Genomic DNA, 20,969 nt, shown 5'->3' on the forward strand with positions numbered 1-20,969 from the left:
TTGATTACGAGTACACAATATACGAATGAAATCGAATCAAAGAATATAAAATATGGACATGACCAATAACACTTATTGTATTGAATACAAAAGGAGTAAAATCATCTTGAGGCTACATATTAAGAATGAAGCTTCCTTTTGATATAGTTATATGCAAGAGATTAGAAATTTAGAATGGACCGGTCCGAGCAAGACAAAAAGAAGATAGATAAAAAAGGAATATAATTAGTACCACTCCATTTTAATAAAAAAAAACCCGGTCCGAATATATTGATGAGGTCACATTTCCCAATACTCCCGCAAAATCAAAATACCTTACCTCCAACCCTTGATTTTCTCTTTCCTTTCTTCCTTGTTAAAACTCTAACCAATTTCAAATCTCTCTCCTCTTTCTCTCTCTTCTTTCTCTCTCCGCGGCAAAAATAAAGCACAAAATATATACTGTAGTAGAACTAAATTTCCGATCTCAAATATTGCAGGAAAGATTTAACTTTCTCTCTCTACCTTGTTTCTTCGCTCACTCCAAACGACATTTTTTTCTCTCTCTTTATTGTTTATTCTGCATGCAAACTTTCAACAGCATCCGTCATCATCAATATTATCATTGTCGTTATCATATAATCAGCTTAGTCTATGAATTTCGAGAATCGGAGGAGAAATTCGCTGCCAAATTTAGGGTTTTTCAAGTTTTGTGATGTCATTTTCATTATTTTTAGTGAATAAATGCTCGTTTCCGGGGATCTAGGGTTTCGCGTTGCTGTTTTCTTCATCTTTGTGCTTTTTCCGGCGTTTGGCTTTGTTCTCCGTCGAAAATGGCGGCTTGCTGTGGCCAGACAAGACGAGATCAATCGCCTTCTTGTTTTGGCCTCTGAAGAGGCTGCGAGAGCTGAGCTTGAGGCTTCGTTTGGATATACTACTTCGATTTCAATTCCGTCTCAGCGGTTTTGTGCTGTTTGTTTCACTCCGACAGCGAATCGATGCGCCAGATGCAAGTCAGTCCATTATTGGTATGTTTGTTGTTCTACCTTCTTTTCTCAATTTTCTTGCTGTTATTGGAAATTTGTTGCTGTTTATGTTAGAATTTCGGATACACAATTTGATAATTGTGTGAATTTTGCAGTTTTCGTTGTGATTGTTTTAATTGTTTTTTTTATGAGTGATGATGGAGTCGGAAACGATTGCTGGTAATTGGATGAATCGTGTGGTAGAAGTTGCTGATTTGACTGCCGGTTCATACTAAGGGAAAAGTAATTCTGTTTGAAGGATGTTGAGATTTGTGTGTGCAATCACATTGATTGGCACTAGGACTTATCAATGGTTTGCAATGAGAAAAAAAAATGGTTGCTTTTTTTCGTCCTAATCTTCTTTGGGGATGGAGTTGGAAAAATTTGTGGTTTTTGCTGCAAATTAAGCATTTTGATTCTCTTGACAGCATATTATTTACCAGGATATAGTTCTGCTGGTTTCACAGGTTTGGGAATGTGTCTGTTAGATTACAAATTTTCGATGTTATTCTTTTCAGTATGTTAAGTTGTCATAGTCTAAATTGGTTTCACAGGAAAGGTGAGTTGAAGATTGATTGTTTGTAGAAATTACTGGTTGTTGAAGAGTGACAATGAAGCTTGGTAGCAGATGCTGATAGAAATTGGAATCTAATTGGTAGAAGTTAGTGTTTTTGGGAAAGAAGGTCATCTTAGCCTATCTGGCTGTGGATTTTACCCAGAGAAAATGTTTAGGACCTAAAGGATGCTGTGATTTGGGTGTTCGTTACAATATTGGATATCGTCTTATTACTAATACTAACTAACAGAGTAATACTAAGGTCTAAAATGATCAACTTTTAATACTTTGAGATTGTTGTTCAAGAAGCGGTTCGTGATTGAACTAGATGAAGCTAATGGTAGAAGTTATTGGTTTTCCCTCCAAGTGAGTCATTATTAAGAGCGATGAAGTCTGAAAAGATTCACAGCTATTGCTGGTAAAATTGGATAAATCGTATGGCGAAAGTTGCTGATTTGACTACCGGTTTTTACTAGGGGAAAAGTGATTCAGTTTGAAGGATGTTGAGATTTGCTTGTGCAGTCACATTGATTGGCAATAGGACTGATTAATGTTTTGCAATTGAGTAATAAGCTGCTTTTTTGGAAACTTTGTCCAAAGCTTGTTTGGGGATTGAGGAACAAAGTTGATAGTAGAAATATGTGTTTTTGCTGCAAATCAAGCGTTCCGTGTCTTTTGACAGCATGTTATTCAGCAGGCAGTAGTTCTTCTAGTTTCAGAGATCTTGAGATTTGGCTGTTAGATTACAACCTTTGGATGTTCTTTTCAGTATGTTTTAAGTTGTCGTAGTCTAAATTAGTTTCACATGAAGGTAAGTTGAAGGTTGAAAATTTGTAGAAATTACTGGTTGTTGAAGAGTGACAATGAAGCTTGGTAGCAGATTTTGGTAGAATTGAATTAATCTAAATGGTAGAAGTTAGTGTCGTTGGGAAAGAAGGTCATCTTAGCCTATCTGGCTGCATATTTTACCGTTTTAACCAGAGAAATTTTTAGGATCTGAAGGATGTTGTGATTTGGATGTTCGATTACAATATTGGATATCCACGTATTACTAATACTAGCTAACAGGGTAATACTGAAGTTTAAAATGATTAATGTTTTTATATGTTGAGATTGTTGTTCAAAAAGTGGTTTGTGATAGAACTAGATGAAGTTAATGGTGGAAATTAGTTGTTTTCCCTCCAAATGAGGCATTTTGTTCCTTTTGGACTGCAAGCTTTTACCTTTTGTCTGTGGGATGTCGAATTCGAGTATTAGTTAATATCATGTTCATCCCCTTCTCACCTTTAATTTAGGTGTCATGCCAAAGGTGAATGGTGGAGGTATTAAAGTTTTATCAAAAATATGGATAAGTGTAATTCAATGGTGTGACAATTATGTATTTAGATGTTAAGATTAGACGCTTTGGCTGTCTGAGACTTTAGCTCATGTCTAATATGAGGCATTGAGTCCGAGATCTATCTATATAGTTAATGGTTTTGATTCTGATTGGGTATGTTACAAGTAATATGAAACAGAATTTTCTGAAGTCAGTATAAGTTTTTGTCTTGTCTGGATGTTTCTTCTAAGATAGTATCTCGTATGTTAATGCTGTAATTGATCTAGAAAAAAAATGATTTAACTAGAGAAATTTGAAGGTTATTGAATTATGATAGCCCTTGCAGAGCATCTACTTATGAATTTGTCAATTTCAGCTCTGGCAAGTGCCAAATTATTCATTGGAGACAAGGTCACAAGGACGAATGCCATCTATCGGTGGACAATTCAGAAATCAGTGATGATGAAGTCAGTTTTGGGGGCGATAACAATCAACTTTATCCTGATCACAATATTCCCATCATTGAAAATAGTGGACGGAAATATGATGAACAAGCCGAAACTGGACCTGAAATTACCCCTCTTGCATTTCCTCTGGAATCATCTGTAAAGGATGATAAAAGGACAGTTCATCACCCTTCACTAAAAGATGAACCAGTTTCTCAAGAAAAACTTCATGACATAACAGAAGTATCTTCATTTCATGCATCTTCGTCTAGTGATGGCATGTGCATTGATGACTCCATCTCTGATGTTGATAGTTTGCACGATCTTAATTCTGATTCAGACGGTTCTTGTTCCACGCCTCACAACCATGAGACAGCTTCAAGTGATACACACGCGGAGAAGATTAAGACATTAGAAAACGAGTCATATTCGAGGGTGGTGTCCAATGGTAATATCAATGGTTCCTGTGATTCAAAGGAAGAAGCATCAGGCAAAATGAATAGCCCTTCAAGTTTGAGCTTTAGTCGCTCTGCCAAGAACTTATCTAAACCTTCAATAGCCACATCTGGTTTCTGGGATGGTTCCCTTGATTATTGCAGAAGTAGAGAATTTATGACTGATGCAAAGCCTCTTGTTGATGGCGTAGGCGATTTCTCATCAAATATGTTTGCACAAGGGTCAAAAGCATCACCTGAGACTTATCCTGGAATTTCTAGCACTGGTAAGTATGTTGCTGAGCCCACTTTAACAGGAAAAGATCCTCCCTTAAGGCGCCTGAGCTCTAAAATATTGGGCTCCCAGGAGCCTGTCACCAAGGTTAAGGTGATTAACATTGACAGGGATTTGGTGAAGTCTGGAGAAATAGGAGCTACAGGTGAAACTTTAAAGGACAGTGCCTTGCCAATTCGTACTTCAGAGAAGGCAAATTTTTCGAACAGAAACTCCAAAGATGGTCTGCGTTCATCAGTCTCAAAGAAAGCTGGATCGTCAACAAAAGCTCCTAGTGGCTCTCCATCTGGCATGAAGGAGCATATTGCCCCAGCTATGAAGTCTGTTACAGCTGTTACAGATGCTGCTAACCCCTCTCAGGTGGCTAGGCCTGTCCCGGGTACTGCTGTTGGCTTGAAGACGTCAGTGCTAAAAGTTGTAGAGCAGTTTAGAGCTCCAAGATTGTCCAAAAAAAGTGATGATGTGGGAAGAAACAGTGAGAAGGTTGGTGTACAGTCTTGCCATTTTGTTTCACCAGTGTGATTTTGTAATTTTATTTAGTGAGATGATCTTGTTGATTTTGCAGGCTGTTTTTCCTTACGAATCGTTTGTTAAGCTTTATCATTGGAACAAGGTGGAACTGCGTCCATGTGGCCTAATAAACTGTGGGAACAGGTGAATACATCATTATTTTTAGTCTTCTTCATGATGAATGTCTATGTATTGGAGACTACAGACATAACACTATGCAATTTCTTTTGGGGAACTAGCCCAAGAGTGTTTAAAAATGTAAGACAATGGAAAAGTGCACGTAGTAATTTGATTAGAAAATGCATTGGTATTATTATAGTAATATAAACTAGGTTTACTTTTATCTGGTGCATGGACAGTCACTTATATTGAACTGACTTGCAAATTAATCTTTTTATAGTGCCTTATAAGGTGCTATTGAGTTTGGGAGCTCAATTGACATGTTTTGAGTGGAGATGAAAGGTTAATATGAAATAATGCCTAAGCAAGTGAGATGACTGTTACTTATGATGTAAAGTTCATTGATTTGCCATCACAATTGTGAAATTTGGTGTATCTAGATAAGGTTGACGAAATTTGTACAAACTTAGTAGAATATAGATCCAACCAACAAATGATGCTTTCTAAAGAGAAAACAATACTCTTTTTGTTTCACTAAAGTAGTTACACTTTGACTTTATAGACCCGCACTTGTAGATGTTGAACATTAATATCATTAATTATGTATTTGTAAAAATTGTTAAAAGTTGATATTCGGAAATACATTGTTTTATATTGTTAAAAGTTAATCTAACAAGATCCCACATGACAGTTTTTTCTTTTAACTAGTAAATCACAGACGATGGTTTGAGTAGAGTATGTAAATAATGTAAAAATGGCAAGTGTAACTAGTTTAGTGAAATGGAGGGATTATACTTTTAACCAAATTGTTCAAAAGTTGATTTTTTTCTCTTCTCCCTAAAGTGAAGATTGATTCAAAACGCTACTTGTATTTTGCATGCAAATACTTATGACTGCATTATATGTATGTGTTGTATCACATATATATCTAAAGGGTTCCTTCTATAATTATGTGTACTGGGTTTGGAGGCTGGTTTGCATCTTAGAGAAAATCAGCTAGTAGATCAATAAAATTGAACCCATTGAGCATGTAGTATGAATGAATATTGCGAGAGATACATCAATTACACTTCTCACAGATAGAAGATCAATAAAAATGAAATAGAGATTAGGAAGTGCTTACAAAATTTGTATTTCTAAATTAGATGAAGTGTGTTTAAGTTGTACATGTTGTGTCAATTTTAATAGAACACAGAAATTTGGTATGGAATTGAAGAAGAATTGAGGAAGAAGAACTCTCGGTAACTAAATAGCTTGATTGTAATATTGATGCCATTAAATCATCAAATGAGTATTTCGACCCCCGTCTTTTGATAGCTGGAAACTGTAAAAAAATTAGAAAGAGAAAATAGTCAAAATCTTCTGTATGCTCTTCTCAAGTCTCAACACAATTAATTCTTCAGCTCACCTCATTTTTCACTCTGTAGCCCAATTTTACATTGCTGCTCTAATAATTCCTGCTCAAGGCACTCATCGCAGAGTCTATAACTGATTTATGGTGCATTCTCTGTTGTACCCTTCCCCAATGCCTAGCTTAAGTAAAAAGTAATGTTGGCCATGGATGATGCACAATATAATACCGACAATTGGCAATTTTTGGTGGAGGGAAATTGCTCAACAATATGAAGTTGTTTAATCAATTGTTTAGTTTAAAGTATTACATAAATCTGTGGTTGTTGATGAGATTTGTAGCTAAAATGATTGATAGAGGCTCATTTGCATACGGATATTGAAGTGACAGTAATAGAAAGAATGATGGAGAGTAATAAGGATAGAGTAAATGGGTGACTATTAAGAGAGACGAAAGAAAAATAGGATCAAAACATGGAGACTGCACTGTTACTCTGTATTCCATTTGATTCTGGGGACCTATTCTTTGGGTGGGACGAGGAATTCAAATTTTGGCATGTGGTATGATGATTTCACATGGGACATATTGGTTTGTCATTTAAAATAACAAGAGTTAATTTTTTGAAAATCAACTAGCAAATGCCTTTGATTGTATTGATCTCTGTCATAGTTTGCTGTTCCTATGTGGCATATAATTGATGTCCCTTGAAGCCTCAGTCGACTCCTACTCCAGTCTATGTTTACATTGAACTATGCAGCTCAAACATTGGGATTGTGGGCCATACCATCCAGATCCTGTTTTTCATAATTTAGCGTTGAAAAATTTAACTCAACTTGAAAGAAGAGCTGCTTGCTTAATTGACTTTTCATTTCTATTGAGAAATTTAGAAAATCTAGGTCGTCGCTCTCATTGTATGTATGGTGTGTATGCGCGCATGTGTCGGGTCTCTTCTGACAATAGATGTTAGCATGAAAAGTTGTAGTTGTACTAAGATAGTTGCTATAAATTTTGCAAAAAAGGGGATGAAGAACTTTCTGGCATTTTCTAATTTGCCTTACATGGTTACACCTACTTTGCCATTGTGTATCTCGTCTTTCTTCATCCTATCCTTACTCCCTTTCCTTACTGATATATAATATTTTTTTTCCCGTTTTTAGCTGTTATGCCAATGTTATCCTTCAGTGCTTGGCTTTTACTCCACCACTTACTTCTTATCTTCTTCAAGGACTTCATTCTAAAGCATGTAAGCTCCTTATACAACTCCTACTGGTGGTTCTGTTTATTTTAAACCATGTTTTCCATCTTATGTACATTCTTTTCTCCACCAACATGATTGCTTCTTTTGTGATCTGATTTTTGTACACGATAGGTGTAAATAAAGAATGGTGCTTCACATGCGAGTTTGAAAGGTTAATTTTAAAGGCAAAGGAAGGGGGACCTCCACTTTCTCCTATTGGTATATTATCCCACATACAGAAGATTGGAAGCCACCTTTCTAATGGAAGAGAAGAAGACGCACACGAATTTTTAAGGTAGGGTGCTTCTAAGATGTACTTGCTTGTCTTGTCTTTCATGTGAAGCTTGCTATTGAATTTTCCACAATTGTTATTGATAGGTATGCTATTGACACGATGCAATCAACATGTCTTCAAGAAGCTGGGGTGAATGCTTCCGGCTCCTTACAGGAAGAAACAAATCTCATGGGGCTCACTTTTGGAGGTTGTCTTCGCTCAAAGGTAGGATAAAACTTTCCAGAATATCTTATGGCCCAAAAATGGATATACTTGTTGGATTGTGATTTAAAGGTGCTCCCCTTTCTTTGTCTGTGCCCATCCCTGCAGATAAGGTGTACAAGGTGCCGTGGGAAATCTGAGAAATTTGAACGGATGATGGATCTTACTGTGGAAATAGAAGGAGATATAGAGACCTTAGAAGATGCTTTACAGAAATTCTCTGGAACCGAGCCTCTTGACGGAGAAAATAAGTACAATTGCGGCAGGTTGGGTTCTTTGCAATATGCTGGTACACTAATTTATTGTTAAGTGACTCCAATTTTTTAAAATGAGTATATGTCAGCACACTTTTAATGCAGCATAATCTATTTCTTTTTTTTTTTATCCCCATCCCTTTCGAGTATGAAACAATGGTAATTTTTTGATTGGCATTGTCACAAGTTTTAGTTTTGAATGTTATAGTATAGATGAACGGAAGCTAAGCTTTATTTGGTGATTGTGATTCTACTCTATTCACATGCATCATATGAGATTGGGCTAGCTGCAAAGCTATTGTTTTCTCATCATTTCTTGTTAAGCGTCTAACACTTTTTCTATGCATGTCCAAGTCTAGAATCTTCTATTATTGGGTGTACTTCAGGTTGGGTAATCTTTTCCATGTAAGACTTGGGTAATAATAGTATTCTTCTTGTGAATATGTCAGAAAAGGAACATAAATTTTCTCTCTTTGGTAGTTAGTTGTTTGTATATTATTGCTAAAATCACATGCTAGTTCCTTCCTTTTGGCAGGTGCAAATCTTATGAGAAAGCAAAGAAGAAGTTAAATATATCTGAGGCTCCTAATATCCTTACGATTGCATTGAAGCGGTTTCAGGTAAGTTTGAAATGTTGAAAGAGAATCTTTATGTTATTCTATCATATGCTGATCTTTTACTCATGTTTTCCCCCATTTTATTCTTAACCAGTCGGGGAAGTTTGGCAAGCTCAACAAGACGATTCGATTCCCAGAGATTTTAAATCTTGCCCCATATATGAGGGGGGGAAGTGACAAAACACCGATATACAGACTTTATGGGGTTGTTGTTCACTTAGATATTATGAATGCTGCCTTTTCAGGTCACTACGTATGTTATGTTCGGAATGCACACAACAAATGGTACAAGATTGATGATAGCACGGTATGATTCATATAACTTGTTTAAGTTGTGTCGTCATTATGCTGGTATCATAGTATAGTGAAGCTTTGTTTGGTATACTTGTATAGTGAACCTTTGTTACCCTGTTTGTTTGCCGGAGCGCGGGGGGGGGGGGGGGTTGGAAAAGATTGTCTGAAGAGATTCCTCCCTTTTTTTATGGACTTTGGGTCTACTTTTTTTTTTTCTGATTACTTCTCTTCTGGCCACGCACTACAGCCTTTAGTGTTGATGTATTATTGAAGATTATTTCTAAAACCATTGACAGCCTTTAGTGTCTACTTTTTTTGCTGATTACTTCTCTTCTGGCCACGCACTACAGCCTTTAGTGTTGATGTATTAGTGAAGATTATTTCTAAAACCATTGACAGTTGTGTAGGTTAGTTTTCCAGAAAATATAGCAACTATGTCTGAGAGGTTGCGATTAGCTGCCAAGTAGTTGCTTAGTGTTCAGCTAAATGATAAGAGCCACTAATGTTGCCTTCACAGGTTATTTTCGTATTACATAAGATAATTTTTAAAGCCATTTAACTTCATCAATGTGGCATGTTGATTGAACAGGTCAAGCCTGTGGATCTGGAGAGAGTGCTAAACAAGGGAGCGTACATGCTTTTCTATTCAAGGTACTACTTATTTTATCGGCTTACTGAAATTGTCTTCTCCCTTCAGTAGCATGACGAGTGATGGTGGTTGGTGGTTGAGAGCTGTTGTACTTTGTTATGTAATTAGTATGGGACATCTTAGATTTACATACTGTAGGAAATTGGAATTCTGATACGGTCTGCATTATAAGCTTTAAGTTTCTTTTTGGATGAATTAAAGCAAGCTACAATTGAATCTCTTGGGCACTTAGACTGTTTTTAGTAACCAGCGACATTAGTATATATTAACGGCTATGGTTCTACTAGGTATACTTTAATATCGTGGCCATGAAGACTGAATATCTGGACTTGCTTGGGGTCTAGTCTAGGGGATGGGCTGTGTAGATTTAATTGTTATCACTTCATGATTATTTGAAATTTATTCATGGCTATATTGGCTTTTGAAATTTATTCATGGCTATATTGGCTTTCAACAAGGAATTCTTTATAGGATTATTTTTATTCCTTTCACTTTACGCCCTTGTGTTTTGCAAACATTTCTTCCTAAATCATTTTATCTATTCTCCTTTTAAGGTTTTGATCTCTGTTATAGAACTTTTCGAACATTATTTACTACTTCCTCTGTTCCATAATAAGTGAAACACTTCTCTCTTTTTTGTGAGAGCGTTTTTAGAGAAGTCTTTCACTCATTATGGAACAGAGGAAGTATATCTTCATATTTTTGGTTCTCTTTACACATCATTCAGTTTCTTGTGCTATATGTTTTTTTTTCTCCTCTTACTTCACTCGCTTTCACTTTCTCATCTTTCTTTGTTTACTTCTCTTATTTCTATACTATTATTGTTTCACTTTTCGGTTTCTTGTGATGGATTATGTTAGACGACCCCAAAGGCTCAAATCATTTTGGGACTAAGGGTTTGTGGTGGTTGTTAGATACCTGGTAGAATTCATTTGTGAAGCTGAAATAATTTTGAAGTATAGTACAACTGTACAATATGTTAATTTTAATTATTATGTTGGTAATAGCGATTCTTCACTTCCAAGGAGACAAAAATAGAATCGAACTTAGTCAAAAAAGCCTTTGTGTTTGGAAGCAAATAGTTCCTCTACAGTCTATCCCCTTTTTAGTGCGTAGAAGTTGTTTGAATACAAGTGTTATTCTGTTGTTTCAAACTTTGACCAATGCTCGCAGTTATTCAACTTATTAATTGTTTTTTCCCCACAATATCTATCTTAACAACTGCGTTTATACTACTTCATATGGTGTATTTGAGTCATATTACTTGTCATCCTTGATTTATGTGCACAAAGTTAAAGCAACATACTACATGCATTGAATATGGTGTGTTTACACTTTACACTTACGGATGATGAATCACTGAATAAATTGCCATCGTTCAAATAAAACCTAATATTCTGCCTGAATGTTGAGTTTAGATTTGATCTTTTTTAGTTTGACTAACGCCAAGTGCTTATTCTTCTCTGCTCATGTTGAGGTCAACTAAAGTTCTGCTGTGTGTGTGTTTTTAGTGTTTCTTTCTCTGGCTATCTGCAATATTTTTAAGGTTTCTGTATTGACTTGCAGAATCTCTCCACGCGCTCCAAAGTCAATTCGAAGCGCTATAGTCTCTCGTGATTTGCCGGTTAAGGTAAAAAATCCAGAGGTTGATTCTTCTCGGAGCAATTTGAGGAGTACTATTTTAAGACAGAGAGATTCATCTGCGCAAGCGAATCATAATGACACTGGCTACATTCATCAAAGTGGATCAAGCCTCCCACCAGTGCGAAATATTCTTGATTTTGACTCATCTAGTGATAATTCTTCGCTGTTTAGCAACTCCACAGATGAAGTCTCAAGCAGCACTGACAGCAACAGGGAGTCTAATGCAGATGATTTTTCAGAGTATATTTTTGGTTATAATGCCTTCTTTAGGCACTCAGATTCAGACACCTCTTCTTCCTCCTCTTCTTCCTCTTCTCCTGAATACACAAAACGTTCACCCCTTTCCAATTTAGAGAGGTACGCTTCTGCTCTTCCTGATGATAATGCTCATTCAGTTTTACGGGAGGATACTTCTTGGGCAAAGGCGCCTCATGAGGCTTCTAGAGCAGAGGAATCAGGTTCAGTGGGTGAAGTTTCATTTTTGCATTCTAACAGTAGTAGTAAGCAAGTTAGGAAGGTAGTAAATATTAGTAGTAGAGAGACTGATGTCGAGCAAGTAGGACGGGCTAACCCTTTGGATAATGGAAAATCTGGTGTACATCTGAGACGACCTTGGAGAAAAATTACAGATTGAGTGTTCCATCATATAATGTTAAAAGGGGAATAATGTTTAATATTAGTACTCCTTTTCCCCCCATTTTTTGTTTTTCCTTGGTCTTTTGAGGGGAAGGGGTCGGAAATGTTGTATGTATGTAAGTTACTGTTACATTTGTATTTAATGAGAAGGTATAAAAAAATTAAAATCTTAATCACTTGTATGATTACTTTCCAATGACCTGATTGACACAAATTTTAGAGGGCAATTTTATCATGATATTTTTCAAATAACTAACATGTTTTGTTATTTATGTTTAGTAAATTTTGACAGAAGTCTCATTTTATTCATGTATAGTTTTTGCAATGCTCAAACCTTAGGGGTGCCTTTTTATGTTACTTTTGTCTACTGTAACAATTTTTCTGAAAAAAGCCTGTAAGGAAAAATTTATGTGATCTAAGTGCTTTTGTTTATTTTACGGATGCTGTTAATATATACTTCTTCCGTTCCATAATAAGTAAAATACTTTTCTCTTTTATGTGAGAGCTTTTTTAGAGAAGTGTTTCACTTATTATGGAATGGAGGAAGTAGTTTTTTTGTTTCTAATTGTTCCTTCGCTCTTTTTGAAAGATAAGCAGGAAAGTGGTGAGTTTAGAAAAGGGCTTGGTTAATGGCATTATATTTCAATAGTCATATTATGACCAACATAGAATTTTCACCATGTTTAATACTACTATAAAGTGGAGGTTGCACTCCTTTATTTGAGTTTAAAGTATCTGGAGGCAGGTTGCTAATTGCTATAAACCTTTTTATCTTTTAACTCAATAAAGAAAAGATGATACTGTAGTAGTGGCCTCAGTTTACTATTCACAGAGATATGAACAAGTATGAATGCAATCGATAACTGAGATTGATAGTTGCCTAATAGATTCGAGACGCTGTATACCCACCCACCGTAGATTTGCCATTGCATCTCATATTTCCATTCTTACGTCAAACTTTATGATTGTATCTCAGATTTTCATTTTTTGTCTAAGAAGATTTGACTGTAATGGTTATACACTTACGCTAATTCTAACGCGGAAATCAGGAGGCACTAATCTGTGGTATCAGGGTTGAAAAGCAGTATACACTTTTTTTAATTTGTTGTAATAGTTATTCCACTTGTTTTCTTTATGGTGTCTGGTGCATTCGTGCTTATATTGAACCATCTATATTTATAATTATATACTTCTATTAGCAAGTTATAAGAATTAACTTGTACTCCCTCAGTTTTTTTTATTGTTTTTTTATTTTTATTTTTCTCATTTTCCTGTATACGTTTTTTTAATGTAAATATTTGAATTTAAATATTTTTCGTAACATATTAGTAAATATATATATAACGATTGAATATTAATAAAGTGCTAATTGAGACGAATCAAACAAGATTTCACATGATTATATTTTTATTTACAAATTGAAAAAAATTTGAAAAGATTATCTCTAAATATGAATAGTGTCAAGATTCTAAGTGAGAATGATAAAAGAACAAACAAATAGAGAGAGTACTATTTAATGATCTAGAAGCCTTAAGAAAATTTTGATCATAAAACATATTAAAAAGAATTTGAAGTATTTTGGATAAAGCATAGGATTATACCAGTTATAAGGAAAAAATATAGTTAAAAGATAGTCTGTGATGGGATAGTTGTTTTCTTTTTTTGACAAGGGAGCCACACCTTAATCATTCATTAAACTCAAATAAGTGAGTACAAAGGGAAGCGCATCAAGTGACACCTCTTCAAGCCAAACACGCATACATCCATACTCCCTACCATTATGATCTAGAGTGTGAGCAATTATATTATCTTGTCTCCTCACATGAGTGAAAGATATACTAGAGAAAAAACTACCTAGCCATAATATATTAGCTACCACATTCCCAAAGCTTGTATTTTCTTGAACATGGTTCTTCAGATAGATACAAGCTTTAGACAATCACTCTCCAAGATAACACTTCGAAGACCCGATTCCATTGCAATCTTTAGAGCACGCCTTGCCGTAACCGCTTCAGCTTCATCTACCTTCAAACTTCCATCTAACAGCATACAAGTCGCTCCCATGACCTCTTCCTACAACATCTCGCATAACTCCTCCAAGCCCCACTTTCCCATCTTCAAACGCCGCCGCACTCGAATTGATTTTATACTCTTTCCACTAGAGGTTGCCACACTTTACTCCCCCCTCGATCAACTACGGGCTCCACTTTGCGAGCTTCACTGGCTTTAGAGTACTCTCCTACCAACCGCACTGCACGTTGGATAACATCCATACATCCTACCTTCTTTAAGTCAAAGACCCGCGCATTTCTTCGAAGCGAAACACCTCACATGATGCTCCAAAATATATCCCACCTGTCCTCATTTTTAAAAACGAGCCTTAGACTCCCAACCCACCCACCAGAGACCCGGTCTCATTCACTTGTGTGTCGAGTCTCAGAGGGGAGACCTTCCATAGGTGCTTAATATTGGGACAAAGGACCAACGAGTGGAGTATCGTTTCTGGTGCATCACCAGTCATCACACATTGGGCACGCTCGATGAACCGCACATCCCCTCTTGTAAAGAACCTCCGTCATAGGAAGTCCGTGGTGGACTGCTCTCCAACTAAAATGGCGAATTTTGGTTGGTAGTCGCACTTGCCAGAGGAGCTTCCAGACTTGCTTGTCATGATCATCCAAGCCCGAGGTTTTCTCACCCCTTCTATCATTTAATTCCAAGTAGTAGGCACTTCGAACCGCAAAGTGGCTATTTTTTGTATAGTGCCAAGATCATTTATCCTCACAAGGTCTTAAAGGAATGAGGATCCTTAATATTGCCATACTCTCCTACTCTGAAAACCACTTCAAAATCTCCTCGTTGTTCCATTCTCTATCAACCAACAATTCATGAACCATCTTCGGGGCATCAGGTCCACGTTCACCAGGGACGGTTCAAAAACGTGGAAGGTTAGGAATCCACAAATCGTCCCAGATTGCAATCTCACGCCCGTTCCCCACTACTTTCTTCAAAACCCTTAGCTAAAAGTTTCCTTGATGAAAAATAGCCTTCCATGTGTAACTAGCCAGAGGGCTAACTTGAACATCCACAAAGGATTTCTTTGGGAAATATTTATTTTTAAGCACCTTAGCCATCAAAGAGTTCGAATACTTCAAGATTCACTAAGCTTGCTTAGCAAGCATTGCCTTGTTAAACACCGCTAAATTTCTCATTCCTAAACCTCCCTCCTTCTTTGAAGCATAAGTTTTCTCCCAAGCCACCCACGCCATCTTCCTCTCATCAATTTTTTTGACCCCAAAGAAGCTTCAACACACTTTTTCTGTGTCATTCAATATACTTACCGGGATGTTGAAGCATTGCATTGCATAAGTTGGAATAGCTTGTGCAATTATCTACCTGCTGGTGACAAAAATCCTTCTTTCCACTCTTTAAGATTTTTCAGAATCCTCTCTTGAATACTTTGAAAAACTCGTTTCTTAGACCCCACCCCCCCCAAAAAAAAGTTGGGAGCCCAAGATACTTGTCGTGTCCATCAATAACCTTAGTCCAACTTCATCGGAAACATATTTTGCGTTTCTTGCTCTATGTTTCGACTAAATGACACCTCCGATTTCTCCATATTCGACTTTTGACATGAAGCGGATTCATAAGTTTAAAGTATCTCCAAAATCTTTTCAACTTCCTCCTCATTAGCTCTAGTAAACAATAAACTGTCATCCGCAAAAAAGAGGTGAGAAATAGCATCTACCTTCTTTCTAATTTTCAGACCATGAATTTCTCTTTTTGCTTCAGCATCACACAAAAGAGAAGATAATCCTTCAGCACACCGAATGAAAAGAAAAGGTAAGAGAGGGTCTCCTTGGCACAATCCTCGTGAAGGGAGAAAATTTCTAGAGGGTTGCCCATTGACCAAGATGGAAAAACATGTAGATTTAACACATTCAGCAATTAACTCCACAAACACCAATGGAAAGCCCAATTTGATCATCATTTGTTCCAAAGAACTCCACTCCAAACGATCATAAGCTTTACTCATGTCCAGTTTAGGCCCCAAGTACCCCTCCTTGCCTTTTGTCTTCTTTCTCAGTTAGTGAAAACATTCATAAGAAACCAAAACGTTATCAGTTAATAATCTCCCCGGGACAAAACTATTGTGAGACTCTTGAATAATAAGAGGAAGGACTTGTTTCAGTCTGTTTCCAAGCACCTTTGATACAATTTTATACATGACATTACAGAGATTAATATACCTAAAATCAACACGAGACTCACAAATATTCTTTTTCGGAATCAAAGGTATGTAAGTATGATTTAAGGACCTAATATCTAACCCATTATTCAGAATGTCTAAAATTTTATTTTCCACATCAACACCAACAGTATTCCAGTATTTCTGCTAAAAAAGAGCACACATACCATATGGGCCAACCAGGGATTTTGTTGGATGCATTTGTTTAAGAATTGCTGTAATTTAATCCCTTTTGCACGACTTTGCTAAACATGTTTCATGACATGTGGGAGCTTGGCTGGAACTTTTCCGATCACAGGCTCTATATCAATTTCTCCATTCGCATAAAAAAGGTCTGTGAAGTGTTGAACAAAAAGTTCGGAGATATCAACTTCCTCGAAAAATTCTTGACTACTCGCATCTTTTATCACCTTGATGGAATTTCTAGCCTATCTCTGTTTTGTTTTCTCAGGGAAACATTTTATATTTTATATGGTCTTTGTGTTAGGAGCCACTCTTGACGACTCCGTTGCTTCCAATACACCTCCTCTCTACTTTTAAGCTCGTCCATCTGCATATCGATGGCTTTCATTCACTATATCACCTCCGAGGTTTGGTCATCTTCCACGAGCCTCTTCATATGATATTGGCAACTCTGCATTTCTTTGGCAAAATCACCACAAGTATTGGAGCTCCATTCACGCAAAAACCGAATTGTATGAGCCGTACACCCATTCACATCACCCCACCACTCCACGCCTCCTTTATAACCTCTTCACCCTTTCCTTCCTTAGTCCACATCTCTTCGAAGCGAATCAAGCGTCGCAATCTCCGCTCATTAGGTGCAGCTAGGATGATTCGCACACTAAGAGTTATCGGGAGATGATCCAAATTTCTCTTAGTTGATCCGAATTTCTCTTAGTTAATTAAGTGCATCAGAAAAGAGCTACCATTAATGTCCTTCCAAGCTTGATTTGCGAGAAACCTACCAAGCCTCTCTTAGATACTCCCCCCCCCCCCCTTGATTGTTAGTCCATGTGAAGGAGTGACCAACAAAATGTTAATCTTCGAGCCTGCAGAAATTAACGGCACTCCTAAGCGTTGCAGCATCATCATACCTGAAATTGTTCCTTCCTTGTTTCTCATTTGACCACATCATCAAATCAAAATCTCCCCCATACACCCACGGAGTTGTAGCATCATTATAGAGCCTCTTCAAAAGGTCACCCATCTTGTATTTGCTCCCTTCTTCAAGCCATCATCCATATACACAGGTGAAACGCCATTCTTCCATATCGACACTCGAAATCATAGTATCAACATTGTGTATAGAAAAAGTACTAATACTAATAGTCCATTATTCCTTCCAAAACAAACCCATGCCACCTCTCCTACCTCTTCCATCCCATTCACAATCAACAGCTAACATATCTGTGAATCATAGTTTTGTTCGAATTGTCTCCATCTCACTCTGCTTCAATTTTGTTTCTTGCAAAAAAATCAGAATGGGTTGCTCGTTCATCACAGCACGCCTAAGCACATTGACTGTCGGAATGCTTCGATCCACAAACCCCGACAGTTCCATATATATGATTATGTTCTTCATTTGTCACCGAGATCCTAGGATTTGGGGCTCTCCACCTTAACAACATCATCTTCCATCTTATCACTCTTTGCACACATTACTTCACCTCCTTTCTTCCTCTTACAAACCCTTGTACTTTGATCCACGGAAGCCTCGCTTCCATCTCTATCTTTCCTTGTTTACCCCACTATCTTGTCCTCCTGTTTATTCTTTCCCTCCGTTTTTTAATTCTTTTCCACCCTCTTACAGCTCTCTGCTCATCCATTATTATGTCTCCGATCCCCTATCAAACTGCTCAACCCAACCTTTCTCGTGCTCAAAGTCCACTCTCTGCACCATTGCCTTCACCCCACCATTAATCCCCTCATCTCCTTGCTTCATCCCACCCTCAACCCTTGTAAGAACATAATTCATAAGGATGACATATTTAATCTATAAAGCATGTTTCATTATTTCATTTTTAAGACTTTAAATCTTTAGAATGAGCGATTTAATTTTAACAAAAAATTAGAATGGACGGTTTAATTTTAACAAAAAAATTAGACAAATTCAAGCATACATTCTCCTAACAAGCCTATTTCATATCAACTCTAAACTAACACTATTTTCATACATTTCGCACCAACCTAGTCACCCTTCTTTCTCTTTCATTTGTTTCTTTTTGCTACTCTAACCATAACAGACAATTTAAAAAAATTAACCCGGTAGTCTTACCGAATGGATTAAACTAGTCATTAAATAGATTAAACTAAGTCACTAAATCGATTATAGATTGTGATTACATAATGATTTAAACTGGTCACTAAATATATTACACTGATCACTGAATAGATTAAACTAGTTAGTGTATTCACAAAATTTGTCTGTTCTCTTCTTAGTATAGGGCTTGGACCATTAATTAAATTAAAAATAGCCAGTCTCGTATAAGACCAACTGTTAGTATTATGTTTGTTTTAAAGAGATGTTTTCACCGTATTGATATTATCATATTATGATTACCTAAGATAATTCCGTATTGATATAATCATATTATGATTACGTAAGATAATTCCCCCATATCACCATTCACCATTCACCATTCACCTTTGATCTTTCCACAACACAAGTTTTGTCCTTTAATTCCCCGTGGTCATATATATACGCCAAAATAATAAAATATCTTGTCCAAGTAGTATCTCCTCAACGTACACTAAAAGACCCCAATCAAAGTTGGGGTGATGTTTGTACTTTGAACCGAAACAATTATGGCCAAACTTCCGGACGGAATAAGGTCTCTTCTAAAACCGTTGGCGAAAACAACCCTACAAAAAACAGTACGTCCAAGAGAGAGTGTGTGTTTGTCTAGTAAGGGGTCCATTTGGCAACTTGGATAACACAGACAAATCGTCAAAGTTGATAAAAACCATTGAATCCAGAAAAAAGGTCAGCACTCTTCCAACGACAACTATACCAAATTTGGTGGGGTACCCCCCCCTCTTACTTTGTGGATAAGAAGTCCTCTTGTTTTAAAAGTTTATGATTGCTTTGCTTATACTATGCCCATACTCTTCTAACTCTTTACCCATGTTTGGACCAGCAAAATTCAAGAAACAAACATGATTCTACCAGATTGTGTGCACACCATCACCATGTACAGATGTACTTCCTCTTCAAAAGAGCTGTTGGTTGTGCCCGTGTGGGCCGTCTTCTTTCCATATAATTTTGACATGTCCTTCCAACACAACTTCATATATTTTTTTTTTCTGAAAGGTACGAGGAGAAAATTAAGAAATCCTTCTCTCAAGGAACACAAAACAACTTCATATGAACTCTTCAAGGAATGGTTAAATTCTTCATCTGTATTTTTAGTATATGAAATATTTTTCGATTGACCTACGAATTAAGGAAATAAGATAAAGATTGATAGAGGTAGTAGCCAAAAATAAAGATATAGCTAATGGTTTAAGTAGTTGATAGAATTAAGTAAAATAAATTAGTACTCCATCGGTTTATTATTAATTTAATCACTTTACTTTGGGGTGAAAACAAGAAAAAAAGTACAAAAGTACGAGAGGGAAACTGAAAAGTGAGAGAGAAACTAAAAAGTGGGTTAAAATATTAAAAAGTGAATGATATGGGTGGAAAAAGAGAATAAAATAAATATGACATGCTATTTAAAATAGAAAAAACAAGAGTGTAAATTAAAAAGAAACGAAAGAAGTATATAGTCTATATATTGAAATAAAAATATCTAGAATATGGGGAAACAATTCATTTTTTGGCATTTTTTTGTTAAGTGCGTATAAAAGAAGAATATCAACACATACAAAGTTAAGAATAAAGGGAATTGTGTAACTCTATCTTCTCCAATCCCCTCACTTTCTCTTTCCTCCCCCTCGATGGCCTCCGAACGTTGGCCCTCTAGATCTTCTCCTTTCACTGTCTCTCTCTTCCCTCTGGACATATATCAAACTTCAAAACCAAAAGTCTGAAAAATCGATTGTGAAATTGACAAAACTAAATTTAATAACTAAGAGTAATTATGAGATAAACTCATTGAGAGATACAAAATGATATCAAACAAAACACTAATGATACGAAATATATTAGAAATGATATAACATAAAAGATAAAATGACATCAAATAAAACTCAAATGACATGAAATAGATTATAAGTGATATGAAACAAATCTATGAGAAAATGATATGAAACTGATCAGAAGTTATATGAAATAAATGACAATATGACATCAAATGAATCTAAAATGACATGAAACAGATTAGAAATAATATGAAACAAAGGGTAAACGATATCAAAACATAACTCAAATGACATTAAGGGGGTGTTTGGTTCATTAGTTTAAGGTATGAGGTATGGGTTTGGAATGAACAAAACCCATACCTAGTGTTTGTTTAATTTATTTCTTAATTTTAAACCCATACCTCAAACCCATAAGGTATGGGGTTTAGAAACCCATGAGGGGAGGTGGGTATGGCTCATACCTTACCTCTAGGTATCAAATAAAAGAAGATTTTTCATTCCTAAATGAAACCAAACACAAGGTATTAAGTATCAAGTTCCAAACCTATACCACCTTGGTTTCATTCCTGATTCCAAACCCATACCATTATATGAACCAAACACCCCGTAAGTAAATGATAAAATGACAACAGATTCATGTCATTATCTGTATATAGTTCACATCATTTTTATTGGAGTATGTGACATAACACAAATGTAAAATAACATGAAATGGATAAAAATATGAAATGAAACAGATGGCAACACAACATCAAATAGAGCTTAAATGACAT

General features: G+C 36.2%; 1 protein-coding gene across 1 annotated transcript; it reads left to right on the forward strand.

Moving 5' to 3' along the window:
- Positions 1-323: 323 nt before the first annotated feature.
- LOC104891252 (ubiquitin carboxyl-terminal hydrolase 16) lies at positions 324-12,034 on the forward strand. Its single transcript, XM_010676920.4, has 11 exons — positions 324-1,007; positions 3,255-4,536; positions 4,619-4,707; positions 7,192-7,277; positions 7,404-7,566; positions 7,650-7,770; positions 7,876-8,033; positions 8,557-8,641; positions 8,733-8,945; positions 9,522-9,583; positions 11,148-12,034. The coding sequence occupies exons 1-11, from the start codon at positions 724-726 to the stop codon at positions 11,857-11,859; spliced, it is 3,255 nt and encodes a 1,084-aa protein (XP_010675222.1). The 5' UTR covers positions 324-723; the 3' UTR covers positions 11,860-12,034.
- Positions 12,035-20,969: the final 8,935 nt, after the last annotated feature.

Source organism: Beta vulgaris, chromosome 1, assembly GCF_026745355.1.
Source record: "Beta vulgaris subsp. vulgaris cultivar EL10 chromosome 1, EL10.2, whole genome shotgun sequence".
Taxonomy (NCBI): domain Eukaryota; kingdom Viridiplantae; phylum Streptophyta; class Magnoliopsida; order Caryophyllales; family Amaranthaceae; genus Beta; species Beta vulgaris.